The 19,765-nt window shown below is 36.6% G+C and overlaps 6 protein-coding genes across 6 annotated transcripts; 5 read left to right on the top strand and 1 right to left on the bottom strand.

The window, feature by feature from the left end:
- The first annotated feature begins 914 nt into the window (after positions 1 to 914).
- LOC133184835 (histone H3) lies at positions 915 to 1,325 on the top strand. The gene has a single exon (XM_061319914.1). It carries the CDS (start codon positions 915 to 917, stop codon positions 1,323 to 1,325), a length of 411 nt encoding a protein of 136 aa, XP_061175898.1.
- Positions 1,326 to 12,326: 11,001 nt separating this feature from the next.
- On the bottom strand, positions 12,327 to 12,698 carry LOC133184771 (histone H2B-like). The gene has a single exon (XM_061319833.1). It carries the CDS (start codon positions 12,696 to 12,698, stop codon positions 12,327 to 12,329), a length of 372 nt encoding a protein of 123 aa, XP_061175817.1.
- Positions 12,699 to 12,953: 255 nt separating this feature from the next.
- On the top strand, positions 12,954 to 13,331 carry LOC133184886 (histone H2A). The gene has a single exon (XM_061319960.1). It carries the CDS (start codon positions 12,954 to 12,956, stop codon positions 13,329 to 13,331), a length of 378 nt encoding a protein of 125 aa, XP_061175944.1.
- Positions 13,332 to 15,474: 2,143 nt separating this feature from the next.
- LOC133184834 (histone H1-delta-like) lies at positions 15,475 to 16,062 on the top strand. The gene has a single exon (XM_061319913.1). The coding sequence runs from the start codon at positions 15,475 to 15,477 to the stop codon at positions 16,060 to 16,062; it is 588 nt and encodes a 195-aa protein (XP_061175897.1).
- Positions 16,063 to 17,222: 1,160 nt separating this feature from the next.
- On the top strand, positions 17,223 to 17,809 carry LOC133184770 (histone H3-like). The gene is made up of 2 exons (XM_061319832.1): positions 17,223 to 17,233; positions 17,398 to 17,809. The coding sequence occupies exons 1-2, from the start codon at positions 17,223 to 17,225 to the stop codon at positions 17,807 to 17,809; spliced, it is 423 nt and encodes a 140-aa protein (XP_061175816.1).
- A 1,383-nt stretch (positions 17,810 to 19,192) lies between these two features.
- Positions 19,193 to 19,504, top strand: LOC133184769 (histone H4). The gene has a single exon (XM_061319831.1). The coding sequence runs from the start codon at positions 19,193 to 19,195 to the stop codon at positions 19,502 to 19,504; it is 312 nt and encodes a 103-aa protein (XP_061175815.1).
- The last annotated feature ends 261 nt before the right edge of the window (positions 19,505 to 19,765 follow it).

Below are 19,765 nucleotides of genomic sequence, written 5' to 3'. Positions count from 1 at the left end.
TTTTTTTTTTGTTTTTTGTTGTTTTTTTTGTTGTTGAAGTTTTATTATTATTATTAATTTTTTTTATTTTATTTTATTTTATTTTATTCATTCATTTATTTTATTTATTTATTTATTATTATTATTATTATTATTTTTCTTTTTCTTTTTTTCTTTTTTTTTCCCCACTTTATTTGGAATCAAATGTGGAACGAATGGAATAAAAGTTCATGCGTACCTTTTGAAAGACAGATACATACATTCTTATTCTTTTCATTTATTTATTCTTTTCATTTATTCATTCATTCATTCATTCATTTATTTAATTATTCATTCATTTAATTAATTATTCATTTATTTGTATTATTTGTTTTGTTCTTGTTTTTGCAACAGGGTAATTCCTGTTCATCCTATATGCACCATTCTGATTATCTGCAAGTATCATGATACTTAGTAATATTACTGGGCTTGTTCAGATAATGGTAGGAGGAAATAATGACAAGAAATATATAATATATATTTTTCGAAAATGCATTTTGCTTCAATAACGAATTGAAAATATATGTATATATATAATAAATAATTCTATTTTCTATTCAATTGACGTTACATTCATCCCCATTATTCACCATATATATATTTTTAAAAAAAATATTTGACTATATGTATCTGCAGTGAAATCATGTGTCAAAAACCGACTTGATTTTCTTTTTCTTTTGGGGCAATTCTGTGGATTGAAACTACCTACAGACGTAGCCAATGGTCATCTCGTTCACCTGACTAATCGTAGCGAGTGTTACTGCGGGCACCAGCCAATCGACTAAGCCGACTGGTAGACCGCAGCGATTTTCAACTTGAGCTTACAAAGATATATAAGTTCACGGTGCAACACTGCCACTTCATTCATTCGAGTTTGAATAATCTGAGGAGATAGCATGGCACGTACCAAGCAGACGGCACGAAAATCTACAGGAGGCAAGGCCCCCAGAAAACAGCTCGCTACCAAAGCTGCTCGTAAAAGCGCACCAGCCACGGGTGGCGTTAAGAAACCGCATAGATACAGGCCAGGAACTGTCGCCCTCCGTGAAATTCGGAGATACCAGAAGAGCACTGAGCTTCTCATCAGGAAGCTGCCATTCCAGCGCTTGGTCCGGGAAATCGCTCAGGATTTTAAGACCGACTTGCGTTTCCAGAGTTCAGCTGTCATGGCTTTACAGGAAGCAAGCGAAGCTTACCTTGTTGGTCTCTTTGAGGACACCAACCTGTGCGCCATTCACGCCAAGAGAGTAACCATCATGCCCAAAGACATCCAGCTGGCCAGACGTATTCGTGGAGAGCGTGCTTAATTTTAAGCTGTATTTCAAGTCCTAAAGCAAACGGCCGTTTTCACGGCCACCTACATTCTTCGAAAAGATGCCTTCTGTTCAGACGTTGAAACATCTCTGAAAATAATGTTGAATTATTTGGCCGAAATTAATAAATTTTGTCAAATTCGGCGTACAATGCCCCCAAATTGAAAAAAAAAAAAAAAAAAAAAAATGTTGAGACACAGTACATCCTTCAGTGAATATATCTGTGCCTTACATATATATAATTACATAGCACAATGCTAGACAATTTCATAGTATTATTGTCATCATCAAGTTGTAGAAGTTGTCTACACATCTTGAAACTATATTTTGTACAAGTCCATCAACCTGCCCCTCTAGAATACATTCAAGAATTTTGCGAAATAAATTAGAAAATAGCACAATTATTTAAATAGAAAATGATGGAATGTGTCGAAGCAAAAAATAATAACAGTATTACAACTTTATCTCATTAGTTCTACAGCTATGCACATATGCGAGTACATGCATTTCAGAACTGCAATTCCGTATTTCATTTATATTCAAAGTATGATTTTTATTGATTTCTAAACAACGTCAAATATAACGATATTCATTCTAACGTGGCGTGTAATAAAATGAAAAAGGCTCATTTATAAAGCCGGTTTGGTCACTGCTTAAAGTTGCCTTTGAAAATTAACTGAGAAAAGAGGAAATCAAATAAATTATCACATCTATAACTAGATATCATAAATGAATGAGAATCAAAAGTTTCATTCAGCTTCTACATTTTGTATTATTTCGGTGTTATCTGTCACACCCCTTTCCTTTGAATAACTTAATCCCCACCCACCCACCCACACACGTTTTTATTATCATTCGGCAACAACGGTATTTATTTTGTTAAACTCAAAGCAAAAAATACTGAAATAAAAAAATAACAACAACAAAACAAAAAATTGTGTATGTTTATCCTAAAAAATTATGATGCTGTCTGTCCTGCTTGATATAATTCCCCTCTCTCTCTTTATCATTTTTATTCATTTTCTGTCATGTTTTTTTTTTTTTTTTGTATATCAGTTTGTATAAAATGTATATATGTACCTCCACGTACCAATATTTTGGTTTAGGTGAATAAATTGAACCTAAACTTGCCTATATGTGAAGAAATTAAAGAATCAAAATTAATTAAATGTGGTTAAAATTCCCGTGGGGCAAGAAATGTAAACATTCCCATCATGCCAAGCTGACCAATCGTAAAGCTTGTCACAATACCGCTTTGGTAACGTTCCGAACTTTTCAAAGCATCGTGCGCTCTCACGGGTCCTCAATTTGGACTATAAATTAGGCAATTACGCATGATCAGTTCATCAGAACAGTACTACTGGCTGAACTTATAACATGTCTGGACGTGGCAAAGGAGGAAAAGGTCTTGGAAAAGGAGGCGCTAAGCGACACAGAAAAGTCTTGAGAGACAACATCCAGGGTATCACCAAGCCAGCCATACGCCGTCTTGCTCGCCGTGGTGGTGTCAAACGTATTTCCGGTCTCATCTACGAGGAAACTCGTGGAGTTCTTAAGGTTTTCTTGGAGAACGTGATCCGAGATGCTGTAACCTACACGGAGCATGCCAAGAGAAAGACCGTCACAGCTATGGACGTGGTCTACGCCTTGAAACGCCAAGGACGCACCCTGTACGGATTTGGAGGCTAAAGAATTCAGTTTGACAGTCAAGACAGAAGTTTAAAACAAACACAAACGGCCGTTATCACGGCCACCCAAATTTTTCGAAAAGATGCCTCTTAAACATCGTTAAGACAGACATTTACTTACTGAGTACTTGTTATACAGATATTCACTGTACAAAGTTGAATACAGAATGGTTGTAAGTGGTAAAATAAATACACAACAATAACAGAGTAAGACCCTTTATGTCGTAATATTTCCTCAAAACTATATACAGAGCAACAAATATGTATTGAATTTAGGTTTGGACAAGAAATATTGAATAAACACACACAAACAGTATATATTATTTAATTTTTTTTATTATTATAATCATATATTAAAATAATAATGCTGCTGTCTTGAGTATTATTTTGAGGGATCGATCTACCGACAATGACAGGTACCAACTGGCGCTGAGTGACATGCTTTTTTTTTCTTGTTTAACAATTATGACTAATGTTAGACAATTAATTGTCAATGTATAATTATCGCATTTTGGTCATTGCACTTTTATTGATGTATAATTACTGATTGAAAATTCCAATATGTCAATGTCAAAGAAAGGGGAGGGGGGGGGGTCTTGAATTTATTTATCTGTTTCATTGATATTAGCTGAATTGAGATACTTTATTATCAATTATATAATGTACGCTGATAATTAATTCAGTATACAGAGGACAAATGAACCAGGATTTTGTGTACATCAGATGGACCTCGCATGCTTGTATTTTATTTATATTTGAAGATACAGTTATTTTAGATATATGCTTGGTTGTACATTCAAGTTATTTGTGAATAAAATTTGGCTCTCATACATATAATAATACCTACTTGTATTTCTTTATTTATCCTACTTCTGTTATTATAATCAGTTGTAAACAATGTGGGATTTTTATACGTTTGCCACTTTTACGAGCACATGCATTCACATTGTAACACTCACACATATTATTTGTGTCTCAATAACGCATGTAATATGAAGGTATCTTTTCTTAAAAATTAGTTGGCCCTTAAAAGGGCCGTTTGGTGTGTGTACTTGCAAAATGAGATTATTTGCTGCTGGTGTACTTGGTGACGGCTTTGGTGCCCTCAGATACGGCGTGCTTGGCCAGTTCACCGGGCAGAAGGAGACGGACAGCAGTCTGGACCTCTCTGCTTGTGATTGTAGATCGCTTGTTGTAGTGGGCCAAACGAGAGGCTTCGGCAGCGATTCTCTCAAAGATATCGTTGACGAAGGAGTTCATTATGCTCATGGCCTTGCTGGAAACACCAGTGTCAGGGTGCACCTGCTTTAGGACTTTGTAGATGTAAATGGCATAAGATTCCCTCCTCCTCTTCCTCCTTTTCTTGTCTGTGCTCCTCGGTGTCTTGGCCTTGGTGACTGCTTTCTTGGCGCCTTTGGATCCGACTTTGGGTGGCATGATCTCAAGTTGACAGGTCAAACTGAAGAGATGAATAAAGTAAAATGGTAAAATTTACTATTTATATGCGAGTAGGAGGAGAAGCTTGTTACGGACCTCCGAGAAAACATTACTTGTTCGGATTTCACCTAAAGGCACAACAGAGCGACGCGTTAATTGGCTGCACCGTTGGATCCGCTTGGCTGTTTAAATTGGTGCGTGCGGGCGTCGCTGGATTATTCGTTGACTGTACACGAAAGAACATAACCGTTAAGAATGTCTGGACGTGGCAAAGGAGGCAAAGTGAAGGGGAAGGCCAAGAGCCGTTCTTCCCGCGCCGGACTGCAGTTCCCCGTGGGTCGTATTCACCGTCTGCTGAGAAAGGGCAACTACGCCGAGAGAGTGGGAGCAGGCGCTCCCGTGTACTTGGCTGCCGTTCTTGAGTACTTGGCCGCAGAAGTCTTGGAGTTGGCAGGCAACGCTGCCCGCGACAACAAAAAGACCAGAATCATTCCCCGTCATCTGCAGCTGGCCATCCGCAACGACGAAGAATTGAACAAACTCCTGTCCGGCGTGACCATCGCGCAGGGTGGTGTCCTGCCCAACATCCAAGCGGTGCTCCTTCCCAAAAAGACACAGAAAGCCGCCAAGTAAAAAGATCCTATAGTTGTGTTGTGTGCAGCACAAAACCAAACGGCCGTTTTCACGGCCACATAAGCTTTTCGAAAAGATACCTACATTACAAACGAGTTGAAACGTAAACAATTATTATAGCTAGAAAATAATAGAAACACACGAATTCAATAATTTTCAACACAGAACAGAGATCAAACATCAAAGAAAGTGTTATATATTTAATGATAAATAAATGTATTAAGTTAATAACAAAAGCAATAAATTTTAAAATTGACTCGCATGTATATTCGTATATGTACGTTTTTTTCTTTCTCGTTATAGGCAGTTGAATCCAAACCTTATAGGCCTGCGTACAAATGTTGAATTCTCACGTATTACTTGAATGCTCACTCAACAAAGAGATAAGAAAAAAAAAAACCCATTTCATTGACCAATTAAGACTAGAAACTGCGAAAATCATCTAACATGGCGATCTAACTTTCAATTTTTTTCCTTTGATACAAATATTTTTAAATATGATCATTATTTTATTAACATATTCAAAAGATCTGTAACTCCAGTTAAATCCTTAATGTTTCTTTTTTTTTCCCCCTCGCTATTGTTTTATATGATGATTATTTAGACAAAATTCCTAATTGATAAAAATAGATAAAAGTTATGAATATAAGAATCTCATAAGAATAAGAAGATGTGGTTTATATTATGTCTTGAATGTTCTTATTCAAAAAAGTGTGCTTCCCATAATAAGAGTGAATAAAAGCAACTCGATGCCAGTTTCCGGATACTTACAGTACTAACACAATTAAAAACTGGTAGTAAATTTTCTTTCGAATAGACTACCGATGCGAATGACTAAACGACATTTTTTTCAACACTTTACATTTATTGCGATGTCCATCACTGCGCCGTGCAGCACATCTGCATCGTCACGTGACATATAGATGCAGGGAATCATGATCTGCACGTGGAAAGTGTGCAACCAATTTGATGCTTCTATCAATGTATTGTATTGTCTTGTATTATATACTGGTTGTCTTGTTCAACTTGAAAGATATAGATTTTAAATACATTGGCTTTTGACCACATTCTGTTTATTTACATGTACTCAATTATTTGTGTGTGTAAATTACAAGAAACAAATTAATATCAATGAATAAGCTACTCCCATTATTCGCCTTGTTCGTCTCTCTCTGTCTCTCTCTTATGTATAACTACTAATTAAGTGAGTGTTCTACAATTATTAAATACACGCCCTTTTTATGTGATTTTTTTTTTTCATGTAATTTACAAGGATGTCAGTTATGTATATTCTTATGATATAATTATACTGAGAAATTCAGACGTTGTACCACCGAATGTGGTACGTTACGTACGGTCTGGATCTTTCCGGTGTCCTCGGTGTTATAATTATAAAGTAGGTGTCATGTATTTAAATATTCGAAAAGAAATTATATGTTGTCCCTTTAAGGGGGTGAACATCCACTGATCTAGAAAGTATATTAGATATATATTTGAACATTCAACAATTTGTGAGATTCCGTGATTTCCCTTCATATGACCCTTTTGTTTGATTGTTTTTTTTTCTCTCTCTCTCCATTTCATATGAAATGCAAGGCACACATCACTATCCATTGTGCGCGTGTTTGTGCCGAATGTTTGCATTTTCATTCGGATTTTAAGTAACATAGAAGACAATTGAAAGAAATGTACATGTATGTTTTATCACATAGCAATGTAGTAAGTACTTCAATCCCTTACTCGTGTTCTATTCCTCTTGTTTTCGTGTTTTAATCAAAATTAGTCGCTTCTGGGCTCCAGGGAACAGCGCATTTTCAGAATCAACAGACAATTCCTCCTTTAAAATGACAGATTAAGAACCTTAAACAAAAACAGTTATGTAGGAAATTATTTCAAGAAAACGCACAGTGACATATTTGAGAAAATTAAGTAAAATTGGGAGGACAAAATCGGAAAAATAACAGGTATTGAAACACAAAGTTTGACGAGTTCAATCCTCTACGCTCTCGACAATTGGGGAGTTTTCACGGAGGTCCGCGCTCGCCGCCACTCAAATAAGGCCATCGGCGGAGGTGATTTCATTCATTTCCTTATCGTCGATAACGTCGTTCACATCAGTTGTAGAAAACAGGACAAAAAAATTATGGCAGACGCCGCACCAGCAAAATCCCCCGCCAAGAAGAAGGTTTCCAAACCCAAGACGGTCCCCGCCCATCCCAAGTACATCGAGATGATCAGCGCTGCTGTGGCTGCCCTGAAGGAGCGCGGAGGTTCCTCGAGACAAGCTATTCTCAAGTACATCATGGGCAACTACAAAGTCGGTAATGACGCCTCTAGTGTCAACACCCATCTGAAGATGGCCCTCAAGAACGGAGTCAAGAAGGGAGTTCTCAAACAGGCCAAGGGTACAGGTGCCAGTGGTTCCTTCAAGCTGGGAGAGAAGCCCAAGACGGAGAAGAAACCCAAGACCAAAAAAGTCACCAAACCTAAGGCTGCCAAGCCCAAGAAAACGACCAAACCCAAGAAGACAACCGGGGAGAAAAAGCCAACAGAAAAGAAAAAGGCTGTTAAGAAACCTGCAGCACCCAAGAAGGCCAAGTCTCCCAAGAAGAAAGCAGCTACTAAGTCTCCCAAGAAAGCCAAGGCAGCTCCAAAGCCTACGAAAACCAAAGCGCCCAAGAAAGCCACAGCCAAGAAGTCAAAAACCCCAAAGAAAGCCACCAAGGCGTAGACTGCCAATTGTCTTAAACCAATTACAAAAGCCCTTTTCAGGGCTACCAACATTTTTAGAAAAGATGCCTCTATTACATACATGTACTAATGGAAACACAAAATGAATAAACAAGAAGTACACTTACCTATTACACATAGTTTATTTGTCTTCGACTGGAAGCAAATTGCAAAGTCATGATAATATTAACATGCTGTTTCTGAGAAGAAGAAGAAACAAAAGTCAGTTTTTAATTTGTTTACATACCCTCCCTCAAGTAAATAAAATTTTACTTTTTCCACATCACAACGCCTACGCTAACTATATGGCCATTATTATTAGTGTTATCATTCTAGTATATTTGTTTTCATGTTTTTTTTTTTTTTTTTTTTTTTTTTTTTTTGTTTTGTTTTGTTTTGTTTTGTTTTGGTTTGGTTTTTTTTTTTTTTTTTTGTTTTTTGTTGTTTTTTTTGTTGTTGAAGTTTTATTATTATTATTAATTTTTTTTATTTTATTTTATTTTATTTTATTCATTCATTTATTTTATTTATTTATTTATTATTATTATTATTATTATTTTTCTTTTTCTTTTTTTCTTTTTTTTTCCCCACTTTATTTGGAATCAAATGTGGAACGAATGGAATAAAAGTTCATGCGTACCTTTTGAAAGACAGATACATACATTCTTATTCTTTTCATTTATTTATTCTTTTCATTTATTCATTCATTCATTCATTCATTTATTTAATTATTCATTCATTTAATTAATTATTCATTTATTTGTATTATTTGTTTTGTTCTTGTTTTTGCAACAGGGTAATTCCTGTTCATCCTATATGCACCATTCTGATTATCTGCAAGTATCATGATACTTAGTAATATTACTGGGCTTGTTCAGATAATGGTAGGAGGAAATAATGACAAGAAATATATAATATATATTTTTCGAAAATGCATTTTGCTTCAATAACGAATTGAAAATATATGTATATATATAATAAATAATTCTATTTTCTATTCAATTGACGTTACATTCATCCCCATTATTCACCATATATATATTTTTAAAAAAAATATTTGACTATATGTATCTGCAGTGAAATCATGTGTCAAAAACCGACTTGATTTTCTTTTTCTTTTGGGGCAATTCTGTGGATTGAAACTACCTACAGACGTAGCCAATGGTCATCTCGTTCACCTGACTAATCGTAGCGAGTGTTACTGCGGGCACCAGCCAATCGACTAAGCCGACTGGTAGACCGCAGCGATTTTCAACTTGAGCTTACAAAGATATATAAGTTCACGGTGCAACACTGCCACTTCATTCATTCGAGTTTGAATAATCTGAGGAGATAGCATGGCACGTACCAAGCAGACGGCACGAAAATCTACAGGAGGCAAGGCCCCCAGAAAACAGCTCGCTACCAAAGCTGCTCGTAAAAGCGCACCAGCCACGGGTGGCGTTAAGAAACCGCATAGATACAGGCCAGGAACTGTCGCCCTCCGTGAAATTCGGAGATACCAGAAGAGCACTGAGCTTCTCATCAGGAAGCTGCCATTCCAGCGCTTGGTCCGGGAAATCGCTCAGGATTTTAAGACCGACTTGCGTTTCCAGAGTTCAGCTGTCATGGCTTTACAGGAAGCAAGCGAAGCTTACCTTGTTGGTCTCTTTGAGGACACCAACCTGTGCGCCATTCACGCCAAGAGAGTAACCATCATGCCCAAAGACATCCAGCTGGCCAGACGTATTCGTGGAGAGCGTGCTTAATTTTAAGCTGTATTTCAAGTCCTAAAGCAAACGGCCGTTTTCACGGCCACCTACATTCTTCGAAAAGATGCCTTCTGTTCAGACGTTGAAACATCTCTGAAAATAATGTTGAATTATTTGGCCGAAATTAATAAATTTTGTCAAATTCGGCGTACAATGCCCCCAAATTGAAAAAAAAAAAAAAAAAAAAAAATGTTGAGACACAGTACATCCTTCAGTGAATATATCTGTGCCTTACATATATATAATTACATAGCACAATGCTAGACAATTTCATAGTATTATTGTCATCATCAAGTTGTAGAAGTTGTCTACACATCTTGAAACTATATTTTGTACAAGTCCATCAACCTGCCCCTCTAGAATACATTCAAGAATTTTGCGAAATAAATTAGAAAATAGCACAATTATTTAAATAGAAAATGATGGAATGTGTCGAAGCAAAAAATAATAACAGTATTACAACTTTATCTCATTAGTTCTACAGCTATGCACATATGCGAGTACATGCATTTCAGAACTGCAATTCCGTATTTCATTTATATTCAAAGTATGATTTTTATTGATTTCTAAACAACGTCAAATATAACGATATTCATTCTAACGTGGCGTGTAATAAAATGAAAAAGGCTCATTTATAAAGCCGGTTTGGTCACTGCTTAAAGTTGCCTTTGAAAATTAACTGAGAAAAGAGGAAATCAAATAAATTATCACATCTATAACTAGATATCATAAATGAATGAGAATCAAAAGTTTCATTCAGCTTCTACATTTTGTATTATTTCGGTGTTATCTGTCACACCCCTTTCCTTTGAATAACTTAATCCCCACCCACCCACCCACACACGTTTTTATTATCATTCGGCAACAACGGTATTTATTTTGTTAAACTCAAAGCAAAAAATACTGAAATAAAAAAATAACAACAACAAAACAAAAAATTGTGTATGTTTATCCTAAAAAATTATGATGCTGTCTGTCCTGCTTGATATAATTCCCCTCTCTCTCTTTATCATTTTTATTCATTTTCTGTCATGTTTTTTTTTTTTTTTTGTATATCAGTTTGTATAAAATGTATATATGTACCTCCACGTACCAATATTTTGGTTTAGGTGAATAAATTGAACCTAAACTTGCCTATATGTGAAGAAATTAAAGAATCAAAATTAATTAAATGTGGTTAAAATTCCCGTGGGGCAAGAAATGTAAACATTCCCATCATGCCAAGCTGACCAATCGTAAAGCTTGTCACAATACCGCTTTGGTAACGTTCCGAACTTTTCAAAGCATCGTGCGCTCTCACGGGTCCTCAATTTGGACTATAAATTAGGCAATTACGCATGATCAGTTCATCAGAACAGTACTACTGGCTGAACTTATAACATGTCTGGACGTGGCAAAGGAGGAAAAGGTCTTGGAAAAGGAGGCGCTAAGCGACACAGAAAAGTCTTGAGAGACAACATCCAGGGTATCACCAAGCCAGCCATACGCCGTCTTGCTCGCCGTGGTGGTGTCAAACGTATTTCCGGTCTCATCTACGAGGAAACTCGTGGAGTTCTTAAGGTTTTCTTGGAGAACGTGATCCGAGATGCTGTAACCTACACGGAGCATGCCAAGAGAAAGACCGTCACAGCTATGGACGTGGTCTACGCCTTGAAACGCCAAGGACGCACCCTGTACGGATTTGGAGGCTAAAGAATTCAGTTTGACAGTCAAGACAGAAGTTTAAAACAAACACAAACGGCCGTTATCACGGCCACCCAAATTTTTCGAAAAGATGCCTCTTAAACATCGTTAAGACAGACATTTACTTACTGAGTACTTGTTATACAGATATTCACTGTACAAAGTTGAATACAGAATGGTTGTAAGTGGTAAAATAAATACACAACAATAACAGAGTAAGACCCTTTATGTCGTAATATTTCCTCAAAACTATATACAGAGCAACAAATATGTATTGAATTTAGGTTTGGACAAGAAATATTGAATAAACACACACAAACAGTATATATTATTTAATTTTTTTTATTATTATAATCATATATTAAAATAATAATGCTGCTGTCTTGAGTATTATTTTGAGGGATCGATCTACCGACAATGACAGGTACCAACTGGCGCTGAGTGACATGCTTTTTTTTTCTTGTTTAACAATTATGACTAATGTTAGACAATTAATTGTCAATGTATAATTATCGCATTTTGGTCATTGCACTTTTATTGATGTATAATTACTGATTGAAAATTCCAATATGTCAATGTCAAAGAAAGGGGAGGGGGGGGGGTCTTGAATTTATTTATCTGTTTCATTGATATTAGCTGAATTGAGATACTTTATTATCAATTATATAATGTACGCTGATAATTAATTCAGTATACAGAGGACAAATGAACCAGGATTTTGTGTACATCAGATGGACCTCGCATGCTTGTATTTTATTTATATTTGAAGATACAGTTATTTTAGATATATGCTTGGTTGTACATTCAAGTTATTTGTGAATAAAATTTGGCTCTCATACATATAATAATACCTACTTGTATTTCTTTATTTATCCTACTTCTGTTATTATAATCAGTTGTAAACAATGTGGGATTTTTATACGTTTGCCACTTTTACGAGCACATGCATTCACATTGTAACACTCACACATATTATTTGTGTCTCAATAACGCATGTAATATGAAGGTATCTTTTCTTAAAAATTAGTTGGCCCTTAAAAGGGCCGTTTGGTGTGTGTACTTGCAAAATGAGATTATTTGCTGCTGGTGTACTTGGTGACGGCTTTGGTGCCCTCAGATACGGCGTGCTTGGCCAGTTCACCGGGCAGAAGGAGACGGACAGCAGTCTGGACCTCTCTGCTTGTGATTGTAGATCGCTTGTTGTAGTGGGCCAAACGAGAGGCTTCGGCAGCGATTCTCTCAAAGATATCGTTGACGAAGGAGTTCATTATGCTCATGGCCTTGCTGGAAACACCAGTGTCAGGGTGCACCTGCTTTAGGACTTTGTAGATGTAAATGGCATAAGATTCCCTCCTCCTCTTCCTCCTTTTCTTGTCTGTGCTCCTCGGTGTCTTGGCCTTGGTGACTGCTTTCTTGGCGCCTTTGGATCCGACTTTGGGTGGCATGATCTCAAGTTGACAGGTCAAACTGAAGAGATGAATAAAGTAAAATGGTAAAATTTACTATTTATATGCGAGTAGGAGGAGAAGCTTGTTACGGACCTCCGAGAAAACATTACTTGTTCGGATTTCACCTAAAGGCACAACAGAGCGACGCGTTAATTGGCTGCACCGTTGGATCCGCTTGGCTGTTTAAATTGGTGCGTGCGGGCGTCGCTGGATTATTCGTTGACTGTACACGAAAGAACATAACCGTTAAGAATGTCTGGACGTGGCAAAGGAGGCAAAGTGAAGGGGAAGGCCAAGAGCCGTTCTTCCCGCGCCGGACTGCAGTTCCCCGTGGGTCGTATTCACCGTCTGCTGAGAAAGGGCAACTACGCCGAGAGAGTGGGAGCAGGCGCTCCCGTGTACTTGGCTGCCGTTCTTGAGTACTTGGCCGCAGAAGTCTTGGAGTTGGCAGGCAACGCTGCCCGCGACAACAAAAAGACCAGAATCATTCCCCGTCATCTGCAGCTGGCCATCCGCAACGACGAAGAATTGAACAAACTCCTGTCCGGCGTGACCATCGCGCAGGGTGGTGTCCTGCCCAACATCCAAGCGGTGCTCCTTCCCAAAAAGACACAGAAAGCCGCCAAGTAAAAAGATCCTATAGTTGTGTTGTGTGCAGCACAAAACCAAACGGCCGTTTTCACGGCCACATAAGCTTTTCGAAAAGATACCTACATTACAAACGAGTTGAAACGTAAACAATTATTATAGCTAGAAAATAATAGAAACACACGAATTCAATAATTTTCAACACAGAACAGAGATCAAACATCAAAGAAAGTGTTATATATTTAATGATAAATAAATGTATTAAGTTAATAACAAAAGCAATAAATTTTAAAATTGACTCGCATGTATATTCGTATATGTACGTTTTTTTCTTTCTCGTTATAGGCAGTTGAATCCAAACCTTATAGGCCTGCGTACAAATGTTGAATTCTCACGTATTACTTGAATGCTCACTCAACAAAGAGATAAGAAAAAAAAAAACCCATTTCATTGACCAATTAAGACTAGAAACTGCGAAAATCATCTAACATGGCGATCTAACTTTCAATTTTTTTCCTTTGATACAAATATTTTTAAATATGATCATTATTTTATTAACATATTCAAAAGATCTGTAACTCCAGTTAAATCCTTAATGTTTCTTTTTTTTTCCCCCTCGCTATTGTTTTATATGATGATTATTTAGACAAAATTCCTAATTGATAAAAATAGATAAAAGTTATGAATATAAGAATCTCATAAGAATAAGAAGATGTGGTTTATATTATGTCTTGAATGTTCTTATTCAAAAAAGTGTGCTTCCCATAATAAGAGTGAATAAAAGCAACTCGATGCCAGTTTCCGGATACTTACAGTACTAACACAATTAAAAACTGGTAGTAAATTTTCTTTCGAATAGACTACCGATGCGAATGACTAAACGACATTTTTTTCAACACTTTACATTTATTGCGATGTCCATCACTGCGCCGTGCAGCACATCTGCATCGTCACGTGACATATAGATGCAGGGAATCATGATCTGCACGTGGAAAGTGTGCAACCAATTTGATGCTTCTATCAATGTATTGTATTGTCTTGTATTATATACTGGTTGTCTTGTTCAACTTGAAAGATATAGATTTTAAATACATTGGCTTTTGACCACATTCTGTTTATTTACATGTACTCAATTATTTGTGTGTGTAAATTACAAGAAACAAATTAATATCAATGAATAAGCTACTCCCATTATTCGCCTTGTTCGTCTCTCTCTGTCTCTCTCTTATGTATAACTACTAATTAAGTGAGTGTTCTACAATTATTAAATACACGCCCTTTTTATGTGATTTTTTTTTTTCATGTAATTTACAAGGATGTCAGTTATGTATATTCTTATGATATAATTATACTGAGAAATTCAGACGTTGTACCACCGAATGTGGTACGTTACGTACGGTCTGGATCTTTCCGGTGTCCTCGGTGTTATAATTATAAAGTAGGTGTCATGTATTTAAATATTCGAAAAGAAATTATATGTTGTCCCTTTAAGGGGGTGAACATCCACTGATCTAGAAAGTATATTAGATATATATTTGAACATTCAACAATTTGTGAGATTCCGTGATTTCCCTTCATATGACCCTTTTGTTTGATTGTTTTTTTTTCTCTCTCTCTCCATTTCATATGAAATGCAAGGCACACATCACTATCCATTGTGCGCGTGTTTGTGCCGAATGTTTGCATTTTCATTCGGATTTTAAGTAACATAGAAGACAATTGAAAGAAATGTACATGTATGTTTTATCACATAGCAATGTAGTAAGTACTTCAATCCCTTACTCGTGTTCTATTCCTCTTGTTTTCGTGTTTTAATCAAAATTAGTCGCTTCTGGGCTCCAGGGAACAGCGCATTTTCAGAATCAACAGACAATTCCTCCTTTAAAATGACAGATTAAGAACCTTAAACAAAAACAGTTATGTAGGAAATTATTTCAAGAAAACGCACAGTGACATATTTGAGAAAATTAAGTAAAATTGGGAGGACAAAATCGGAAAAATAACAGGTATTGAAACACAAAGTTTGACGAGTTCAATCCTCTACGCTCTCGACAATTGGGGAGTTTTCACGGAGGTCCGCGCTCGCCGCCACTCAAATAAGGCCATCGGCGGAGGTGATTTCATTCATTTCCTTATCGTCGATAACGTCGTTCACATCAGTTGTAGAAAACAGGACAAAAAAATTATGGCAGACGCCGCACCAGCAAAATCCCCCGCCAAGAAGAAGGTTTCCAAACCCAAGACGGTCCCCGCCCATCCCAAGTACATCGAGATGATCAGCGCTGCTGTGGCTGCCCTGAAGGAGCGCGGAGGTTCCTCGAGACAAGCTATTCTCAAGTACATCATGGGCAACTACAAAGTCGGTAATGACGCCTCTAGTGTCAACACCCATCTGAAGATGGCCCTCAAGAACGGAGTCAAGAAGGGAGTTCTCAAACAGGCCAAGGGTACAGGTGCCAGTGGTTCCTTCAAGCTGGGAGAGAAGCCCAAGACGGAGAAGAAACCCAAGACCAAAAAAGTCACCAAACCTAAGGCTGCCAAGCCCAAGAAAACGACCAAACCCAAGAAGACAACCGGGGAGAAAAAGCCAACAGAAAAGAAAAAGGCTGTTAAGAAACCTGCAGCACCCAAGAAGGCCAAGTCTCCCAAGAAGAAAGCAGCTACTAAGTCTCCCAAGAAAGCCAAGGCAGCTCCAAAGCCTACGAAAACCAAAGCGCCCAAGAAAGCCACAGCCAAGAAGTCAAAAACCCCAAAGAAAGCCACCAAGGCGTAGACTGCCAATTGTCTTAAACCAATTACAAAAGCCCTTTTCAGGGCTACCAACATTTTTAGAAAAGATGCCTCTATTACATACATGTACTAATGGAAACACAAAATGAATAAACAAGAAGTACACTTACCTATTACACATAGTTTATTTGTCTTCGACTGGAAGCAAATTGCAAAGTCATGATAATATTAACATGCTGTTTCTGAGAAGAAGAAGAAACAAAAGTCAGTTTTTAATTTGTTTACATACCCTCCCTCAAGTAAATAAAATTTTACTTTTTCCACATCACAACGCCTACGCTAACTATATGGCCATTATTATTAGTGTTATCATTCTAGTATATTTGTTTTCATGTTTTTTTTTTTTTTTTTTTTTTTTTTTTTTTGTTTTGTTTTGTTTTGTTTTGTTTTGGTTTGGTTTTTTTTTTTTTTTTTTGTTTTTTGTTGTTTTTTTTGTTGTTGAAGTTTTATTATTATTATTAATTTTTTTTATTTTATTTTATTTTATTTTATTCATTCATTTATTTTATTTATTTATTTATTATTATTATTATTATTATTTTTCTTTTTCTTTTTTTCTTTTTTTTTCCCCACTTTATTTGGAATCAAATGTGGAACGAATGGAATAAAAGTTCATGCGTACCTTTTGAAAGACAGATACATACATTCTTATTCTTTTCATTTATTTATTCTTTTCATTTATTCATTCATTCATTCATTCATTTATTTAATTATTCATTCATTTAATTAATTATTCATTTATTTGTATTATTTGTTTTGTTCTTGTTTTTGCAACAGGGTAATTCCTGTTCATCCTATATGCACCATTCTGATTATCTGCAAGTATCATGATACTTAGTAATATTACTGGGCTTGTTCAGATAATGGTAGGAGGAAATAATGACAAGAAATATATAATATATATTTTTCGAAAATGCATTTTGCTTCAATAACGAATTGAAAATATATGTATATATATAATAAATAATTCTATTTTCTATTCAATTGACGTTACATTCATCCCCATTATTCACCATATATATATTTTTAAAAAAAATATTTGACTATATGTATCTGCAGTGAAATCATGTGTCAAAAACCGACTTGATTTTCTTTTTCTTTTGGGGCAATTCTGTGGATTGAAACTACCTACAGACGTAGCCAATGGTCATCTCGTTCACCTGACTAATCGTAGCGAGTGTTACTGCGGGCACCAGCCAATCGACTAAGCCGACTGGTAGACCGCAGCGATTTTCAACTTGAGCTTACAAAGATATATAAGTTCACGGTGCAACACTGCCACTTCATTCATTCGAGTTTGAATAATCTGAGGAGATAGCATGGCACGTACCAAGCAGACGGCACGAAAATCTACAGGAGGCAAGGCCCCCAGAAAACAGCTCGCTACCAAAGCTGCTCGTAAAAGCGCACCAGCCACGGGTGGCGTTAAGAAACCGCATAGATACAGGCCAGGAACTGTCGCCCTCCGTGAAATTCGGAGATACCAGAAGAGCACTGAGCTTCTCATCAGGAAGCTGCCATTCCAGCGCTTGGTCCGGGAAATCGCTCAGGATTTTAAGACCGACTTGCGTTTCCAGAGTTCAGCTGTCATGGCTTTACAGGAAGCAAGCGAAGCTTACCTTGTTGGTCTCTTTGAGGACACCAACCTGTGCGCCATTCACGCCAAGAGAGTAACCATCATGCCCAAAGACATCCAGCTGGCCAGACGTATTCGTGGAGAGCGTGCTTAATTTTAAGCTGTATTTCAAGTCCTAAAGCAAACGGCCGTTTTCACGGCCACCTACATTCTTCGAAAAGATGCCTTCTGTTCAGACGTTGAAACATCTCTGAAAATAATGTTGAATTATTTGGCCGAAATTAATAAATTTTGTCAAATTCGGCGTACAATGCCCCCAAATTGAAAAAAAAAAAAAAAAAAAAAAATGTTGAGACACAGTACATCCTTCAGTGAATATATCTGTGCCTTACATATATATAATTACATAGCACAATGCTAGACAATTTCATAGTATTATTGTCATCATCAAGTTGTAGAAGTTGTCTACACATCTTGAAACTATATTTTGTACAAGTCCATCAACCTGCCCCTCTAGAATACATTCAAGAATTTTGCGAAATAAATTAGAAAATAGCACAATTATTTAAATAGAAAATGATGGAATGTGTCGAAGCAAAAAATAATAACAGTATTACAACTTTATCTCATTAGTTCTACAGCTATGCACATATGCGAGTACATGCATTTCAGAACTGCAATTCCGTATTTCATTTATATTCAAAGTATGATTTTTATTGATTTCTAAACAACGTCAAATATAACGATATTCATTCTAACGTGGCGTGTAATAAAATGAAAAAGGCTCATTTATAAAGCCGGTTTGGTCACTGCTTAAAGTTGCCTTTGAAAATTAACTGAGAAAAGAGGAAATCAAATAAATTATCACATCTATAACTAGATATCATAAATGAATGAGAATCAAAAGTTTCATTCAGCTTCTACATTTTGTATTATTTCGGTGTTATCTGTCACACCCCTTTCCTTTGAATAACTTAATCCCCACCCACCCACCCACACACGTTTTTATTATCATTCGGCAACAACGGTATTTATTTTGTTAAACTCAAAGCAAAAAATACTGAAATAAAAAAATAACAACAACAAAACAAAAAATTGTGTATGTTTATCCTAAAAAATTATGATGCTGTCTGTCCTGCTTGATATAATTCCCCTCTCTCTCTTTATCATTTTTATTCATTTTCTGTCATGTTTTTTTTTTTTTTTTGTATATCAGTTTGTATAAAATGTATATATGTACCTCCACGTACCAATATTTTGGTTTAGGTGAATAAATTGAACCTAAACTTGCCTATATGTGAAGAAATTAAAGAATCAAAATTAATTAAATGTGGTTAAAATTCCCGTGGGGCAAGAAATGTAAACATTCCCATCATGCCAAGCTGACCAATCGTAAAGCTTGTCACAATACCGCTTTGGTAACGTTCCGAACTTTTCAAAGCATCGTGCGCTCTCACGGGTCCTCAATTTGGACTATAAATTAGGCAATTACGCATGATCAGTTCATCAGAACAGTACTACTGGCTGAACTTATAACATGTCTGGACGTGGCAAAGGAGGAAAAGGTCTTGGAAAAGGAGGCGCTAAGCGACACAGAAAAGTCTTGAGAGACAACATCCAGGGTATCACCAAGCCAGCCATACGCCGTCTTGCTCGCCGTGGTGGTGTCAAACGTATTTCCGGTCTCATCTACGAGGAAACTCGTGGAGTTCTTAAGGTTTTCTTGGAGAACGTGATCCGAGATGCTGTAACCTACACGGAGCATGCCAAGAGAAAGACCGTCACAGCTATGGACGTGGTCTACGCCTTGAAACGCCAAGGACGCACCCTGTACGGATTTGGAGGCTAAAGAATTCAGTTTGACAGTCAAGACAGAAGTTTAAAACAAACACAAACGGCCGTTATCACGGCCACCCAAATTTTTCGAAAAGATGCCTCTTAAACATCGTTAAGACAGACATTTACTTACTGAGTACTTGTTATACAGATATTCACTGTACAAAGTTGAATACAGAATGGTTGTAAGTGGTAAAATAAATACACAACAATAACAGAGTAAGACCCTTTATGTCGTAATATTTCCTCAAAACTATATACAGAGCAACAAATA

Source organism: Saccostrea echinata, unplaced genomic scaffold, assembly GCF_033153115.1.
Source record: "Saccostrea echinata isolate AGI-Se365-2 ecotype Australia unplaced genomic scaffold, CSIRO_AGI_Sech_v1 ptg000011l, whole genome shotgun sequence".
NCBI classification, from domain to species: domain Eukaryota; kingdom Metazoa; phylum Mollusca; class Bivalvia; order Ostreida; family Ostreidae; genus Saccostrea; species Saccostrea echinata.
Note: the sequence above shows the minus strand (reverse complement) of the source record. Positions and strands in the feature narration are given on the sequence as shown.